The sequence below is a fragment of the Eptesicus fuscus genome, chromosome 9 (genome assembly GCF_027574615.1).
Source record: "Eptesicus fuscus isolate TK198812 chromosome 9, DD_ASM_mEF_20220401, whole genome shotgun sequence".
NCBI lineage: Eukaryota > Metazoa > Chordata > Mammalia > Chiroptera > Vespertilionidae > Eptesicus > Eptesicus fuscus.
The window spans coordinates 36,898,433-36,915,704 of NC_072481.1; the positions used below are offsets into that span (position 1 = coordinate 36,898,433).

General features: G+C 40.7%; 1 protein-coding gene across 1 annotated transcript in view; it reads right to left on the reverse strand.

Moving 5' to 3' along the window:
- CMPK1 (cytidine/uridine monophosphate kinase 1) overlaps positions 1-12,491 on the reverse strand; it is a 38,730-nt gene extending 26,239 nt beyond the window's left edge. Inside the window, exon 1 of the mRNA XM_008139340.3 lies at positions 12,251-12,491. Coding sequence (XP_008137562.2) covers positions 12,251-12,421 — 171 coding nt within the window. The 5' untranslated portion in view covers positions 12,422-12,491. The remainder of the gene's footprint in view (positions 1-12,250) is intronic.
- Positions 12,492-17,272: the final 4,781 nt, after the last annotated feature.

Here is a 17,272-nt window from a genome sequence, read left to right on the forward strand (position 1 = left end):
TCAGGCTAAAAGTATACTATGTCCTAATTAATACCCAAGATGTAAGGCCTCATCAAAATCAAAATTTAAAACTTCTGTGCTCCCAAGGACACTACCAAGAAAATTAAAAGATGGGAGAAAATATTTGTAAATCATATCTGAATAAGGGACTTCTATCTAAATTATATAAACAATTTTTCAACAATAAAAATATAAACAACTCAATTAAAAAATGGGCAAAGACAATTTTTAAAATACAATATTCAGAGTGAGGTAGGTGCAAGGACAAAGGATCCAATTAAATATTTCTCCAAAGAAGATATACAAATGATCAGTAAGTACAGGAAAGTTGTTCAACATCACTAGTCATCAGGGAAATGCAAATCAAAACCATAAGATACCACTTCACAGCCACTAAAATGGCTATTAAAAATAACAACAAAGAACAGATAAGTGTTGGCCAGTACTTAGAGAAACTGGAACCCTCCTACCTTGCAGGTGGGAATGTAAGATGGAGGGGCTACTCTGGAAGTCAGGCAGTCCCTCAAAAGGTTAAAAATAAAATTTCTGCACATTATATATCTGATATGGGCTTAATATCCAGAATATATAAAGAACTTCTATAAGTAAAAAACAAAAAGACAAACAAAAATTTTAAATGGTTCAAGGACATGAACAGACATTTCTCCAAAGCAAGTAAATGAAAGATGCTCGCATCATTAGGGAAATGCAAATCAAAGCCATAATGAGATACCACTTCACAATATTAAGATGGTTAAAATTAAACAAACAAATGGAAAATGTTGGTGAGGATATGGAGAAACTGGAATCCTCCTTGCACCTTGCGGGTGGAAATGTAAAGTGGTTCAGCTGCTGTGGAAAACAGTTTGGTGGTTCCTCAACAAGTTAAACAGAATTATCATATGACCCAGCAATTCTACTCCTAGCTATATACCCAAAAGAATTGAAAACAGGGCCTCAAACAGACACTTGTATGCCAACATTCATTGTAACATTAATCACAATAGCCAAAAGTTATAGTAGCCTGTGTCCAATAACAGATGAGTGGATAAGCAAAATGTGACATATACATACAATGAAACATTGCTCAGCCATAAAAGGAATGAAGTTCCCATACATGCTATCACGGATGAACCTTGAAAGCATTATACCAAGTGAAATAAGCCAGATACAAAAGGACAAATACTGTTTGATTCCACTTATGTGAAGTATTGGAAATAGGCAAAATCATAGAAGCAGAAAGTAGATTAGAGATTACTAGGGGCTGGAGGAAGAGAGGAAATGAAAGTTATTGCTTAATGATATAGTTTCTGCTTGGGGTGGTGAAAAGTTTTAGAAATAGTGGCAGTTGCATAACATTATAAATGCAATTAATGTCACTGAATTGTATATTTAGAATGGTTAAAATGGCAATTCTATGTTTTATTTTGCCACAATTTTTTTAACAATTAATAATGTAATATAATCAGTAAATCGTACTTTAAATGGGTGAACTGTATCTTATGTGAATTGCTGTATTTCATTCATTTTTTAAAATTTACTTGTTGACTTTTAGAGAGGAAGGGAGAGAGTGAAGGAGAGAGAGAGAGAGAAACATTGATTGGTTGTTCCACTTATTTATGCATTCATTGGTTAATTCTTGTATGTGTCCTGACCAGGGATGGGACCAGCAACCTTGGCATATCCGGATGATGCTATAAACAACTGAGCTACCCAGCCAACGCCTCAAAGTTATTTTTTTTAATAAATATTTTTTTTATTTCAGAGAGAAAAGGAGAGGGAGAAAGAGATAGAAACATCAATGATTAGAGAGAATCATTGATTGGGCTGCCTTCTGCACGTCCCACACTGGGGATCCAGCCCACAACCCGGGCATGTGCCCTGACCGGAAATCATAGATCCACACTCAACCACTGAGCCACGCTAGCCGGGCTCAAGTTATTTAAAACAAAAAATAAAAACAACACAGAACACAATTACTGAAAAATCAGAAACAACAAAATCTCCAAAGTAGAGAATTAAATAATGTACCTAATCTATAGATTATGATATTGTTATATAGATTATATGGTAAAACATTTATTAACATGTAATACATTTACAATTTTATAAGTGAAAAGCAGGTTTTCGGAGAGTATGAGTCTACTAAAAAAAAAATGTCTGGAAGACTATACCCCAAAATACTGATTATTGGTCGTATTCTCTGGATGACAAAATTACTAGTAGCTTTTATACTCTTCTAATTTTTCTATAATGTATGTGTACCACTTATATAGTAAAAAATGAAGCAAAATAAAAAGTATACATATCTTTAATAACAGGATAATTAAGATACAGTATTAGCTATAATACTGATCATTAAGTCATTTGGCATCTACTAACCCATTTTAAATATAATGAGCATTTATACTATAAACTTCTCCTTAAATCCACTTGTCCTTTCTAGAATTCTTAAATTTTAAGTTAACTACAAACATTTTCTCTAAGTAGAAAAATCTTTCACATTCAATACGATAGAAAATGCCATACCAGGTTTTTAAAAATCTATAAACTGTTTAGTGTGAGTAATCATGTTCTTATGCTGTAGTAAACAATGGTAATATAATGTTCCCCAAAGCTACTTTTCCAAATTACTCTTTGAATTCTTTCCTATAGATCTTTTCTAAAAATAAACAAATAAATAAATGTTACCATGAACTCACTTACAGAGTGCCACATACTGTGCTAAAAACTGTAGAAGCATGATCTCATTTCATCTTTATAACAACCCAGTGAAGTTAGCATTATTATCATCACTTTACAAATGAAGATACAGAATCAGAAGTTAAGCAGTATAGTCACAGGTGGTGGACTAAGATTCAAACAAACATATGACTTCAAAGTCTACATTCTTTTTAATACTATGCTATATTGTAAGAAAGTTGGCCCTAATATCCCATTTCTTAAATATTTTTTATGAAAAAACACATACATATACAATTGTTCTATTTCAAAAAGCTTACTTCTTCTCCCGCCTTTACACATTCTTTGTTACCATTCTGAAGTTCTATGAAAACATGAAATATAGCAGGAATTTATAAATACAACTAGAGGCCCGTTGCACGAAGATTCGTGCAATAGGCCTTCCTTCCCCTGGCTGCCGGCACCGGTTTTCTTCCGGCACCCGGGACCTGGGCCGCAGCGGAGCCTTCAATCTTCAGTCTTTGCTCGGGCAGAGCCTTCAGTCTTTGCTCTGTGCCTGCATATGCAAGTTAACCCGCCATCTTTGTTGGTTTAATTTGCATACTCACTCCTGACTGTCTCGATGGCGTTGTAGAGGTATGGTCCATTTGCATCTTTCTCTTTTATTAGTGTAGATTCCTGTTGCTCTCATTCATACAACATAGAATGGCAAAGAAGATACATATTCATAATGATTGGATAATTTGCCTCAAGTGAGACTATATTGGATTGTATGGTATATAACCCTGACGTCTAGGATACAGATCTGTTTTAGGGCTGACAAGACCACCTACTTCCACACCCCTCATTTTACAAAGGGGGAAACTAAGATAAGCTGACTTGCCAGTTAGAGCAGAGAAAACTGGCACTTGAAACTTAGGTCTCCTGACTCTCAGTGACTCTACTACTCCACAGTGGGTCCCTGAGGTAATTCCTAGGTGACAGATATGGAGGCAGTCTTTTGCCCTCAAGCTACTATTACCTTTGAATATAGAATCTGCTGGTGGAAACTAAAAAGAAAATCATTGGTGGAAGTTAAAAAGGAGACTCAAAGTTGATGGACTTGGTCATTTTGTTGTATCCTAGGATGGAGATGTGATCAGGAACTTTATCCATACACAAAGAGCCATGCAATATTTGACCCACCATTCAGCCAGATTACAACCATCCTTGCTTCATTTGCTTTATTTTTGCCATTCTCCCCTTCTGACACCATTTCCACTTTCCACTTGTCTCACCCAATAATCATTAATTAAGTAGCAAATAAGATTTTCCACCATTTAAAACCTAATTACATAATCAAAACATCATGTGGGCTGTCTCTCTACTCCCAGTAGACACCAAGAAAATAAAAATTCATGTTATTATCTACCTAAACCTAAATCATAAAGGTAAGTCCTATAGGTCAAGGTAAACACAATACTTTCTAATGGCAAACATCAATGACTAATATATTATGGAAGTTCCAAACAGGGCAGGGAAGCAGTCTTTTCTGTGTCTCAAGTTAGGCATATTTAATTGCTTGTTGATAGAGAACACAATATAGCCTAATGATGAATGGAACCAACTTATGGGTCTTCTGGAGAAGAGTGATGGAAATCATGCATGGAACGTATGTTTCCTTGAACCCAGTACCTCAAAGTGAACATATCTGAGAATGGTAGTTAAGAGCAGATGTTTTTTCCTTTACCAACATGATGTTTTGTTAGTTTCGTTAACCAGGCAACACAACACTGTCAGCAAACAATAAATATAGCCAGTTACACCTGTTCTCTATTAGGTTCTAAATGCTCTTATCACATGTTCAGTCTGTAAAAATGTTCTTGATTTGTCGGGTTAAAGTAACTGAAATGATAGAGCAAATACATTTTCATATGGCAACTGGGCTAAAAGTATTAGCTTTTAAGGTTAACAAAAGTTAGTGTGATCAGGCCAACATAACACAAAGAAGAAGACAGTTCTCCCCTGTCTCCACCCTTTCTAACTTGATCTAAAAGTCCTACTACTAGAGCAACTTCTGTGAAAAGCTCTTTGTTTCAATTCAGAAAGACAATCATTAAAACACTGGAACTTGCTCTGGGTGAGTCGGTGAGTGAGTGTGAAGGCCTAGGACATTACTGTACACTACTACAGACTTTATAAACACTGTACATTTGGGCTACACTAAATTTGCAAAACATGAGATTAAATAAAGCACAGGAGAAAATAACATATCCAAAACATGTGGTAAACATGAGATGTGAGAGGCTGCTGCTCACACAGCAATTTTTTTTTATATAAGTAGAAATAACAGACTCTAAAATAACAGTAAAAACAGTATGTGCTATACTTTTATACAACTGGAAGCCCAGCTCTGTTTAGACCAGCATCACCACAAACATAACAGCTATATCACCAGGCAATAGGAATTGCTTGACTCCTAATAAATAATATTATGAGACTGCCATCACATATGTGGTCTGTTGTTGACTGAAGCATCATTATGTGGTGTATGACTGTATATATCAGGAACATATTTTGGTCATCTGAATGACCAAATATATATTTTTCTTATAAATTACAATATCACAGAGACAAATAATTATAAAAATAAAGGGTGAACTGCAAACTGATAAATGTTATAAAAAACAACAGAATTAAAAACTGGTAAATATTTTTATTTTTTTAAAATATATATTTTATTGATTTTAGAGAGGAAGGGAGAAGGAGAGATAGAAACATCAATGATGAGAGAGAATCATTGATTGGCTGCCTCTTGCACACCCCCTACTGGGGATTGAGCTTGCAACCCAGGCATGTGCCCTTGGCCGGAGTCGAACCTGGGACCCTTCAGTCCGCAGGCCGACGCTCTATCCATTGAGCCAAACCAGCTAGGGCTAAAAATGGTAAATATTGAAAGATAAATATCACATGCTCTCGCTCATTTATGGAATATAATGAACATTATAAACTGATGAACAAAAATAGATACAGAGACAAAGAAGCATCAAACAGACTGTCAAACTTCAGTGGGAAGGCAGGGGAGGGGTGGGGGGGGGTAAGAGATCAACCAAAGGACTTGTATGCATGCATATAAGCATAACCAATGGACACAAACACTATGGGGGTGAAGGCATGTGCTGGGGGGCGAGGGGGCGCGGTTGGCTGGGGGGAGGTCAATGGGGGAAAAAGGAGACATATGTAATACTATATGTAATACTTTAAACAATAACACTTAAAAAAAGATTTAAAAAAACCTGGTAAATATTATAAAGAACTATAGAATTACAAATGGATATATGTAATAAAGTGCTCTGAGAGCATATAGTAGAGAAATCTGACCTTACCTAAACATGGGAGGGCCAGTTTCAGAGGAAATTTTTACTCGTGGTTCCCGACCTATATGCCAAAGTGCCTGGAGTACAGCAGCAAATTCACAAGAGTACCCTGAGTTTAAATTTCTAAGGGAAATAGCAATATTTGATGTCTGCTAGATAGCATGTGAACTAGCAGCTCAGGGTAGATCAATTTCAATGTTAGATCATAACCCATCTCTGTGATGCTGATTTTTTGGTGGACAATTGCTGTGTTAAAAACTAGCACCACACGGAAAAGGAAATGAGGATGGAAGTGTCCAATCTGATTCCAAGGTATAGCAACTACAGTGCCCAACAGGCATTTGCATCCCATTAGTAATTGTGGAAAGAAAATTGCCACTTTTTCTTTTAAATTATATGTATTATTTCTTCAAACAGCTACTAAATTGTTAGAAAATATTTATTAAGTATTGTTTGGATCTAATTACTTAATAAATAGAATTATTAGATATAGTATTTCTTTTGGACTAGCATGGTTGTGAAAAAATTTACTGAGATGCTAAGGAAATCTTTAGCCTTTGGGAGTCTCTGTATTAAGCTAAGATCTGAAGGATAAGCAGGCATTTCAAACACCAGTAGAAGGAGCAAAGGACAGAAAAGACAGGGTTCCCAGTCTTAAAGACATTAAAATTTAGTTAGGTAGGCAAAACTAAAAGATAAAAAGTTTTAAAACTATTTAATGTTTAACTTTAATATTTGCAAAAATCTTTCATATCTTTTCTCATGAAATTATACTAAGTGTGTGTCCATTTCCACTCTAAATTGAGAAACCCTAGAAACTTATATCCCTGCACTTAGATACAGTACAGTTTGCTTCAGGAAGTATTTCTGTGTCAATCGAACTTTTTTTTTTTCTCCAGTAGCAATTTTATAGCTTTATCCTATCTTACGCTTTTATCAGAAATGAAACCTCCAGCCCTGGCTGGTGTGGCTCAGTGGTTGAGCATTGACCTATGAACCAGGAGGTCAAAGTTCAATTCCCTGTCTGGGCACATGCCCGGGTTTCAGGCTTGATCCCCAGTAGGGGGCATGCAGGAGGCAGCTGATCAATGATTCTCATAATTGATGTTTCTATCTCTCTTTCCCTCTCACTTCATTTCTGAAATCAATAAAAATATTTTTTAAAAAGAAACGAGGTTTCACTGTATTAGCATTTTTAAAAAATATATATTTTTATTGATTTCAGAGAGGAAAGGAGAGGGAGAAAGAGATAGAAACATCAATGATGAGAGAGAATCATTGATCGATTGCCTCCTGCACGCCCCCTACTGGGGATTGAGCCTGAAACCCTGGCATGTGCCCTTGCCTGGAATCGAACCTGGGACCCTTCAGTCCACAGGCCAACGTTCTGTCCACTGAACCAAACCAGCTAGGGCTGCATTTTTATTTCTAAGAATATTACTAGTGCCCTAGCCGGTTTGGCTCAGTGGATAGAGCGTCGGCCTGCAGACTCAAGGGTCCCAGGTTCGATTCCTGTCAGGGGCATGTACCTTGGTTGCAGGCACATCCCCAGTGGGGGCTGTGCAGGAGGCAGCTGATCGATGTTTCTCTCCCATCAATGTTTCTAACTCTCTCTCCTTCTCCCTTCCTCTCTGTAAAAAATCAATAAAATACATTAAAAAAAAAAAAAAAGAATATTACTAGTGATTTCAAATTAGAGAAGATTAACTTTTCCAACTAGTATGTAACTTTGGTAACTTAAAATAGAAAGGCAAAAATAATGAGGAAGCTTTCAAAAGTAAGGATAGTAATATCTAAATATAGTCATTCCTCCAAGTTCTTAACAAAAAAGTCCTATGTTACAACCACTTTTAATGAAAAGGTGGTGCTTCAGAAGAGTCAAGAATTCTGTGGACTAACTCTATCACAGATAATTTAAACTTTCCTAAAACAAACAAACAAAAACCTATATCTTACTCTACCTTATCCCATCAAAAAGAGAAAGGCCTCTTCTTAAACAAGTTTAATGTGCATTGGTTCTTCCCATCTAGTTCCTTCTATGAATGGTAATTTGCTTCAGGGATTTGTAATCAGGAGCTTGGAAACTTTAGAATGCTCAGATTTTCACAACCATACCATTTATTCACTGAGAGTAAACAGAAGTGCTACACAAGAAACTTAAGACAGAGCTAGGTTTCCTTCAAACCCTTCTATCCTAAAACTGGGAGAGCTACTAGTAACTGCAACTTGGGCGCCCCCTGGGGATCAAATTAAAAAAATGTTTTACATCTTTAGTTTAAACTGTATCCTCTAAAAATATTCAAAGAGCCCACTGGTATGGCTCAGCGGTTTAGCGTTGACCTATGAATCAGGATGTTACGGTTAGATTCCCAGTCAGGGAATATGCCTGGGTTTCAGGATCGATCCCCAGTAGGTAGTGTGCAGGAGGCAGCCGATCAATGTTTCTTTCCCCCTTCCTTCTTCTCTGAAATCAATTTAAAAACATATTAAAAAATCAAAATATTTGCCGAAACCGGTTTGGCTCAGTGGATAGAGCGTCGGTCTGCGGACTGGAAGGTCCCGGGTTCGATTCCGGTCAAGGGCATGTGCCTTGGTTGCGGGCACATCCCCAGTGGGGGGGTGTGCAAGAGGCAGCTGATCGATGTTTCTCTCTCATCGATGTTTCTAGCTCTCTGTCCCTCTCTCTTCCTCTCTGTAAAAAATCAATAAAATATAAAAAAAAATCAAAATATTCAAAGAATACTTATTAAGCACCTGCTGTGTGCCAGGCACAATGTTCAACACCTGAGACACAAAAATAAGTAAAATCAAGTTTCTGATTTCTACATGTTTAAAGTCAATATCACCCCAGTCTAAGGACAGTAGGTAGGATTACCAAAGTATGAGTTACCCGAAAAGCTTGGACGTTATGACACAGAAGATAAGAATTTTGTTGGGGTGTTATAGAAAGCAATTTGGCATAGATATAAAGTTGAGTATAATTTGTTTATGTAACTAAAATGTTCACCATCTTTATTATTTTTTTAAATATATCTTTATTGATTTCAGAGAGGGAGAGGGAGAGAGAGAGAAACATCAATGATGAGAGAGAATCACTGATTGGCTGCCTCCTGCATGCTTCCCACTGGGGATCAAGCCTGCAACCTGGGCATGTGCCCTTGACCAGAATCGAACCTGGGGCCCTTCAGTTCGCAGGCCAACGCTCTATCCACTAAGCCAAACTGGCCAGGGCTGTTCACCATCTTTAAAAGAGAGTTGGTTTAACCATCTCTTCCTGCTAACACATGCAAAACTGTAGTTCTTATTTTCAAGACAAGTTGAGGTTATGGCACCATAATTTTTCTTGAGTCAAAACAATATAAATAAATTTTAATTTTAAAAATTCAAAAATAAGGCAGTATCCTCATCAGGATTTTTTAGTAACAAGTTATTTCACAATAACTCTACTCTGAACACTAACTCTAAGAGGATTGCACTGATTTTAAAAATAGCTAATTTTCAAAAACAAATTGAGTGTGAAAGGGCACATAAAATAGAAACAATTAATTAGAAAATAAAACAAAACTGAAAAGGACCAGTACAAATAAATGGGAAAAGTCAAAACTAAAACCCCTCAAACTTTTCCTTCCCAGTTCAGAACACTTTCAGAAGATACCGTATCAGATTTGCCCTTCCTTCCTCAAGACCTGGGAGAGCGTGTAGCAGAGGTAGAATTCCTCTTCAGAAAGAAAAACACATACAATCTTCCCTCCAGTTACACTCTCGTTCCTAAAAGCAATGCTCCGTGCGTGACATCAGAGGGCCAGATAGTTGTAGGTTCTGTAGCCGGGGCCCTGGCTACTTCTGGCAGCCTGAGTTGGAAATCAGTGTACTTTTCCCAAAGAAACCATTCTATTTCAGCTACATTTCAGGGCTCCTGTGAGCTAAATTAGCAATGGCATGATAGTTGGGAAATTTAACCTTGTTTATAATGCTTTTTCCCTACAGGAAAAAATTCAGTTCCAAAAGTTACAATCTTTTGGGATTCTGCTATTGTTTGCCTATATAATAAAATATTCAATCAAAATACAAGGGACTCATAAAGAAAAGAATAAAAAAACCTCTGATTTAACTGACCATAGATTTCCATTGTTTATTTCATCAACTGGGGGATAGCAATTACTAAATTATAAACTATTTGGAATTTGTAGATATCAACTTAATGTTTATGGCAATTGGAATCAAGAGTAACTATTTTCATGGAAGATAACAGTTTAAAACAGCTTAAGCTCAAGTAATTGCTCAAATCTTAAAGAACAGGATAATAATTATAAAACATATCTCATCAGGGAAATCTTATAACAGGTTTAAAATGTCATCAGCCCTTACTGACCAGAAATAAGAATAAATACTAGTTATAGAATGCGGAGATTATTTTTAATCCAGTGCAGTAATACGGGTATTATTAGTTGGGGTGTGGACAGTTAAAGCCACTTTAGGATCCAGAAACAAAATATTTAAATGCATTCAAATATAATGGTCCTAAGTTAATTTTTAAAAAGTAACACTACTACCAAGTAAAAATAACCAATCTCATAAATGAAATACAGGAAGTCTAACATTGAGAAAAAAATTATTTGCATCTATGTGTGCCAGAGATTTTATTTCATTTAATATTCACAAATACCATACCAGATAGATAATATTTCTTCCTTTTTATAGAGAAACTCAAGCTAAAAGTAACAACTTGTCTGGGACTAAAGAAACAGTAAATGGCAGATAGGCTTTGACCCCACATCTGTTTGACTCTGAAGTCTTTGCTCCTTCCTCTATCATGCTATTTACATATGAGTCATTTCATACATAAAATAAAAGCTTGAAATCATCCAATTGACCACTTGTCTTCTAAACAGTAAAAAGAACCAACAAAATGAGGAAAAACTACTTATGTATTTTTTTGGTTGAGTTAGTTCCACTTATACCTAAACATAGTCAATAATGATAAATACAGCTGTAGAATATATAATGAAGTAGATATCACCATCCGACTTTTTCTGGATGTTCTTTAGAGAATAAAATATAGGACAGGAGTGAACTGTGTGAACAAACAAGGAGAGGAGTAAAGGCCCAAAGCTAAAATAAGCCATAGCATGCAACAAGGGAGGGAATTTTATAAGTTCTGTGGCAACACTTTTGTTGGTCACCGAGTTTCACAGGGACTCAGTGTTTTTACAGCACCCCTGGTCGCCTCTTGTTTCTATGTACCTAGTTTTCCTTCTCTCCCAAATAGTCCCCCAGACTCTCCAATAAGCATTTCTCGGTGTCAGTGCAGGTAACCAAGTATCTGTTTGAAAAGTGTTAACAGAATTGAAATGGTAAACTTATCACCACTTGAAGAAAAAAGAATTAGAAAGTAACACAATTTCACAATTGGGAGGTATTTTAGACGGAGTTTAAAACAGGGTATACAGCCTCTTACGTTCTAGAGGGGGCAACTGAGACTCAGAGGAAGTGACTTGGCCATGAACTCAGCGTGAGTTGGCAGCAGGGCCTGAGGTTGAAGCTTGATCTCCCAACTGGGCTCCACGGCTTTTCCAACCACACCAGCTCAGGCTGTGTCAGGACTGGTACTGCCAACTGAAGGGGCCAGAAAGCGCTACTGGCGGGTCACAGAACACCTAACGCAACAGCCTGTCCGCCTGGACTCCTTTCTAGGGAAGAGGCTGACTAGTTGAGGATTCGCAGTTTAGAGAGCCCACGGGGAGGGACAGAGTAGAAAAACCGGTCTCTTCTTCAGCCAGGCAGCTGTGGGCGCGCGACGCCTCTGACCTAAATCCGGCTCCTGCCTTCACTTACTCTACGCCCAGTGACACGCTGACCTCTGCGCGCTGAGGGTCCCCGAAAGCTGACCCTCTCGGAGTCCCTCTCCCAGCCCACTCTCAAGACGAACTTTGTCCCAAATATATAAGGAAAGAGGGGTGCAGGAACAAAGCGACCCCAAGGAGTCCCCATCCATTCCCTGCGCCCCCGAGGCGGGCGGACGTGGACTACCAGTCCCGACGTGCCACGCGCCGGCGGACCCCCCAACCACCGCCACGCGGGTGGCGCGACGGTCGCCGGGATTCGTAGTCCGCGGCCCCGCGGCTCCGGGGGGCGCGGACCTCCGGGCGCGACAGGACAAGCCGGCCGGGCGTCTGGTTAAGCCTAGAGACCGCCAGCTGCCTGGGCCTCACCTCGACGATGCGGGCGCACTGGGTCCCTTTGCCGGCGCCGGGACCGCCAAGAACGAACACGACCAGCGGCTTCATGAGGCGGTGAGGGCAGAGGAAAAACGGCCGGCGGGTCACCAGCGGGAAACGAAGACCCAGGTCGTGCAGCAGCCGGCGGCCACAGCGGCTCAGCATACACTGCGTCTCTTGACAGCAGCCCGGCCGGCTGAGGCGCGGGGCGGGACGGGGCGGGACAGCAGAAGGGGGCGGGCCGAGCCGGCGCCCGCCACGGCCCGCTGCCGGGGCCTCCCCTTCGCGGCCGGAAGGGGAGGGGCTCCCACTGCTGGGAGGGCGGCGGCGCTAGGGCGCTTCCTGGGCGGGGCCCCCTCTCCAACCCGCTCCTTTGTCCGCTCATTTATCGGTTCAGTCCGTCGTTCTTTACCCGGTGCATCATGTGTCAGGCCTGTGCTGGAGTCTGGTGCGACACCACGGGAAAGCAGAACCTATTGTCTCTGTTCACAAGGAATTTCAATGCTAGAGGGGAGGCAGCCGACTTGAGCAAGTCAACACACGAATAAGTAAATAAATACAAATAGCAACAAACAAAGAAAAAAATAAATACAAATAGCAGTGTGAGCTTTGAAGGCACAACAAAGGATGAATGTAATTTGGGGAAAGTAGTCAGAGAAGACCTCTGAAGAGGTGACATTTAAGCCAAGACGTAAGGATAGGAAAGAGCAAAATCAGGCAAAGACTATAGTGTCCCACAAAAACAAAAAATGTGCAAAAATCCTGAACGGCTTGTGTTGGAAAAGACAAGTGAGACCAGAACTATATGAATGACAGGAAGAACGGAAGGTGGAAGAGTTAGACAGGTGGCAGGTCATTCAGGCCCTTTATGGAAAGGAGTTTGGATTATATTCTAGTTGCACTGGGAAGCTCTTTAATTATAACTCCATTTCTCTGCCCACTGCATGAAGGAAAAAAATCTTAAGAAGAAAAGGAATCTAAGGAATGAGTCTTGGAACACAGACCTTTAAAAGTTGGAGAGAGGAGGAGGAGCCTGAAAAGGAAGAGCCAAAAAAGGTAGGAGGAAAACCATAAGAACGTGGTGTTCCAGCAGAGTATTTGGGGTAGGATTTTGATGATGCATTGGTGAACATTGTGTTATACTAATAAACTGGACTTGGCAACAGGGAGAATTTAGACTTATGAACTTGACGGTGTCACCCAAAGCAGATCACACACTATATTTAATTTGAAGCTAGATTGAAAGAGGAGTGGATAGGAGGTGAGGAGCTGAAGACAATAGAGAGAATACGGGTCAAAGTTTAGTTTATTAGGATGTCATTAGGAGTGATGATGTCTAATATGGTAGCCACTAGCCACATAAGGCTACTTAAATTAATTATGTTAAATACAATTTAAAAATTCATTTCTTCAGTCATACCACATTGTTGCAGAAGACCAAAGAAAAACCAAGCAATGCTTTTAGAGAAAAGGAGTTACACTGTTTAATATGCCGGTGGACTCAGTGGAATAACTCCCCAAATCTGAGTAAAGTAACATGCCGGGGGCTTCTCTGTTATATATTTCTGGGGTCTTTGTCCCTCGAATATGGATTATACTTCCATTCCTTTTCTCGGGGTTTGCAAGAAAGCCCCCAGGTGTTGGGGGTCTCCAGGCCATATCTGATGGTCTGGCCTGGCGCCAGCATTAATAACCCTCCCTCCAGGGCAGAAAACTGTTTACAGTTTTATGGCCTCTAACAGGTCCTGCAAGACCAGTTTCTGGGAAAGAGGTAGTGACTTAATTATAGGTTATCAAGAATGTACACTGGGCTTGCTAGCATGGATTCAAATTGCTAGCCCCCCAAAAAATATCAGGGTTACATTGGAATTAGCCTTTTAGCCTCCTCAACATTTCAAGTGCTCAATAATCACATGTAGCTGGTGGCAATTGTACTGGACAATGTACATACAGAACATTTCCATCATCACAAAATGTTCTATTGGACAATGCTGTACTAGAGCTTCTATTTAAGCTACTAAGATTGATATGAAAGAAAGGAACAGAGGTAATCCCTTGAGAAGAAAAATCACATGGGTTCCAAAGGGCACGTGAGGGGCCTTAGATTACTTAAAAGGACTCAGAAACAAAGAAGTTAATTTATAATAGGAGTTGCAAGAAAGGTATAGTTACAGGAAAGTTTGAAGATAAGGAAGCATTCCTGTCTGATAACTTCATTTTCTCGGTAAAGAAAAGGCAGTATCAGCTGAGGGTAAAGAGATGGGAGTCAGATGTTTGAGAAGACAGAAGGTATGAAACAGACATCTTTGAGAGTGGAAAATTGGTTTTCTAAAGAAAACCAATCAGTAGGACTTCTGAGCAACATTAGGAACTCATTTGGTGGTTGAGTTTGTCAACTATCAAAGAGAATCAATTAGGTATTCCAAAAAGGATTTATTCTGGAAAAAGAAACGATTGTAATCCAGTATGTACAGACATAGCAAGCCATGTGCACAAACTACCATAAGCCAGTCCCTCAGTGAGGCTGGGACTCACAACCTTGGCATCACCCACAAGAGCTCCTCCCTGACCTTTGGGTTAATAGCTGCCCATGCTAAGAGATTGCACTACTCTAGAGCTCCTTCCACAGGTTCTAGCTCCTTCCACAGGCCCTACCTATTGATTGCTTATGTGAAGGTTAAGGTCTCTGTCATAAATTTTATCAAGATCATGGATTTAAAATATTTGAAGATGTTTGACTGTTCAGATGCAGGCATAAAGAAGACAGATTGTTGAGTTTAGCCAGGGTAGGAGGTTTGTCAAACAAGTACAACAGAAGGAGAAAGGACCAAGAGGATGTTTGCAACAGAATGTTTATGATGATGTATGTGGGCTCAAACCATATAGAAAGCTTTTGGTAACCGGAAGTGTTTAGTAGTGTGAGTAGTTTTGTGAACAGAGAGAGGAGACACATGGAAGAGTTTTTCAAAAACACCTATCTTACCACACCATGTAGTCACATGGAGCCAAGCCAAGGAGACTAGAATTCATGAAAGACATCATGCTACTCTGATGCTTGAACATTTAACTCCTTCTTAGCATAATAATAGTGCTCCTACTCCTTGGTGGTGGCAGAGAAACAATGAGTTCCACCTAAATGCAGACAACAGATCTTCAATAATAATATGACTCAATAAATATATATTAAATACGTGGATGTTACCCAGTAGAGGGCCATTCTTTATCTAAATCCATAGATTGAATCCATAGATTAAATAAATTGAATGAATATATATTGAATATACACTATGTACCAGGTATTTGACTTACATTACCTTTTCTGAGGATACAAGAGGTATCCTCAAAACCCACTCCTACCTATATGTGTTTATTTGTCATCAAGTACATTTCACTTACATTACCATTTAATAATCATTACAATTAGAATATCTGAAGAGATTTCTGGGCCAGGATTTGCTGTGCTGGGCATCAACCCTCTAATTGTTGGATCATGGAAAGTCATTGATGTCCCAGGAGAGGAGTGAATGGTACACAAAGTGCTCAGGGGGTAGCTATATACCAACTCATCCTATCTAATAATAGACAAATATGCAAATTGACCACACCTCCGACACACCCACAAGCCACACCCACCATCCAATCAGAGCGAGTATGCAAATTAACCCAAACCAAGATGGCTACAGCCACAGAGAGCAGGATTTCCTAGGTAACAGAGGAAGCCATGGTTTCCGCCAGCCCTTGCCAGGCCTAAGCCTCCACTCAAGCTACAAAGTTTCAATTATAGAAGGTAAACAAATTCAAACAAATGGCAGCAGAATGGAGCTTGAGAGAGCAGGCCAGGGTTGCCACCAGCAACAGGGGAAGCAAAGCTTTCCGCACACCCAGGCCGGGACCACCCGCTTAAGGCAACAAAGTTTCAATTATCACCCCAACAGAAATGGCTGCGGGCCTCGGAGGGAGCCCCAGGCTTGGCTCCGCTCCAGGCTACAAAGTTTCAATTGTAGAAGGAAAATAAATTCCAGATACCAGGGCCTCCGCTTGGGTTGCCAAGGGGCGTGGCCGGCCTGCAAACCACCACAGGCCCCTCGCTCAAGCCGCCCCACACCCCAAGGGAACCCCCACCTGATCCAGGACACCCTTCAGGGCAAACCAGCTGGCCCCCACCCCTGTACCAGGCCTCTATCCTATCTAATAAAAGAGTAATATGCAGATTGATCATCACTGCAACACACAATATAGCTGCCCCCATGTGGTCAAAGATCCTGCCCCCATGTGGACACAAGATGGCCACCATAAGATGGCCAGCAGGAGAGGGCAGTTGGGAGGCACCCGGCCTGCAAGGGAGGGCAGTTGAGAGGGACCAAGCCTGCAAGGGAGGGCAGTTGGAGGTGATCAACCCTGCAGGAGAGGGCAGTTAGGGGTGACCAGGCCGGCAGAGGAGGGAAGTTGGGGGCAAACAGGCTGGCAGCAGAGTGGTTAGGGGGTGATCAGGCTGGCAGGCAGAAGCGGTTAGGGGAAATCAGGAAGGCAGGCAGGCGAGCAGTTGGGAACCAGCAGTCCTGGATTGTGAGAGGGATGTCCGGTGGGATCGGGCCTAAACGGGCAGTCGGACATCCCTCAAGGGGTCCCATATTGGAGAGGGTACAGGCTGGGCCGAGGGACAACCCCCCTCCGTGCACGAATTTCGTGCACCGGGCCTCTAGTCTATATATATAAAAGCCTAAGTGACTGAACGACCAGTCACTGTGATGCGCACTGACCACCAGGGGGCAGACACTCAACGCAGGAGCTGCCCGCTGGTAGTCAGTGTGCTCCCATAGCTGGAGTGCCACTCAGCTGACTGACAAGCGCCAGATGCTGGGCTCACTGCTGTCGAGCGCAGCAGCGGTGGTGGGAGCCTCTCCCACCTCCGCAGCAGGCAGACATCCCCCAAAGGGTCCCAGAATGCGAGAGGGTGTAGGCTGGGCTGAGGGACCCCCCAGTGCAAGAATTTCATGCACCGGGCCTCTAGTATGA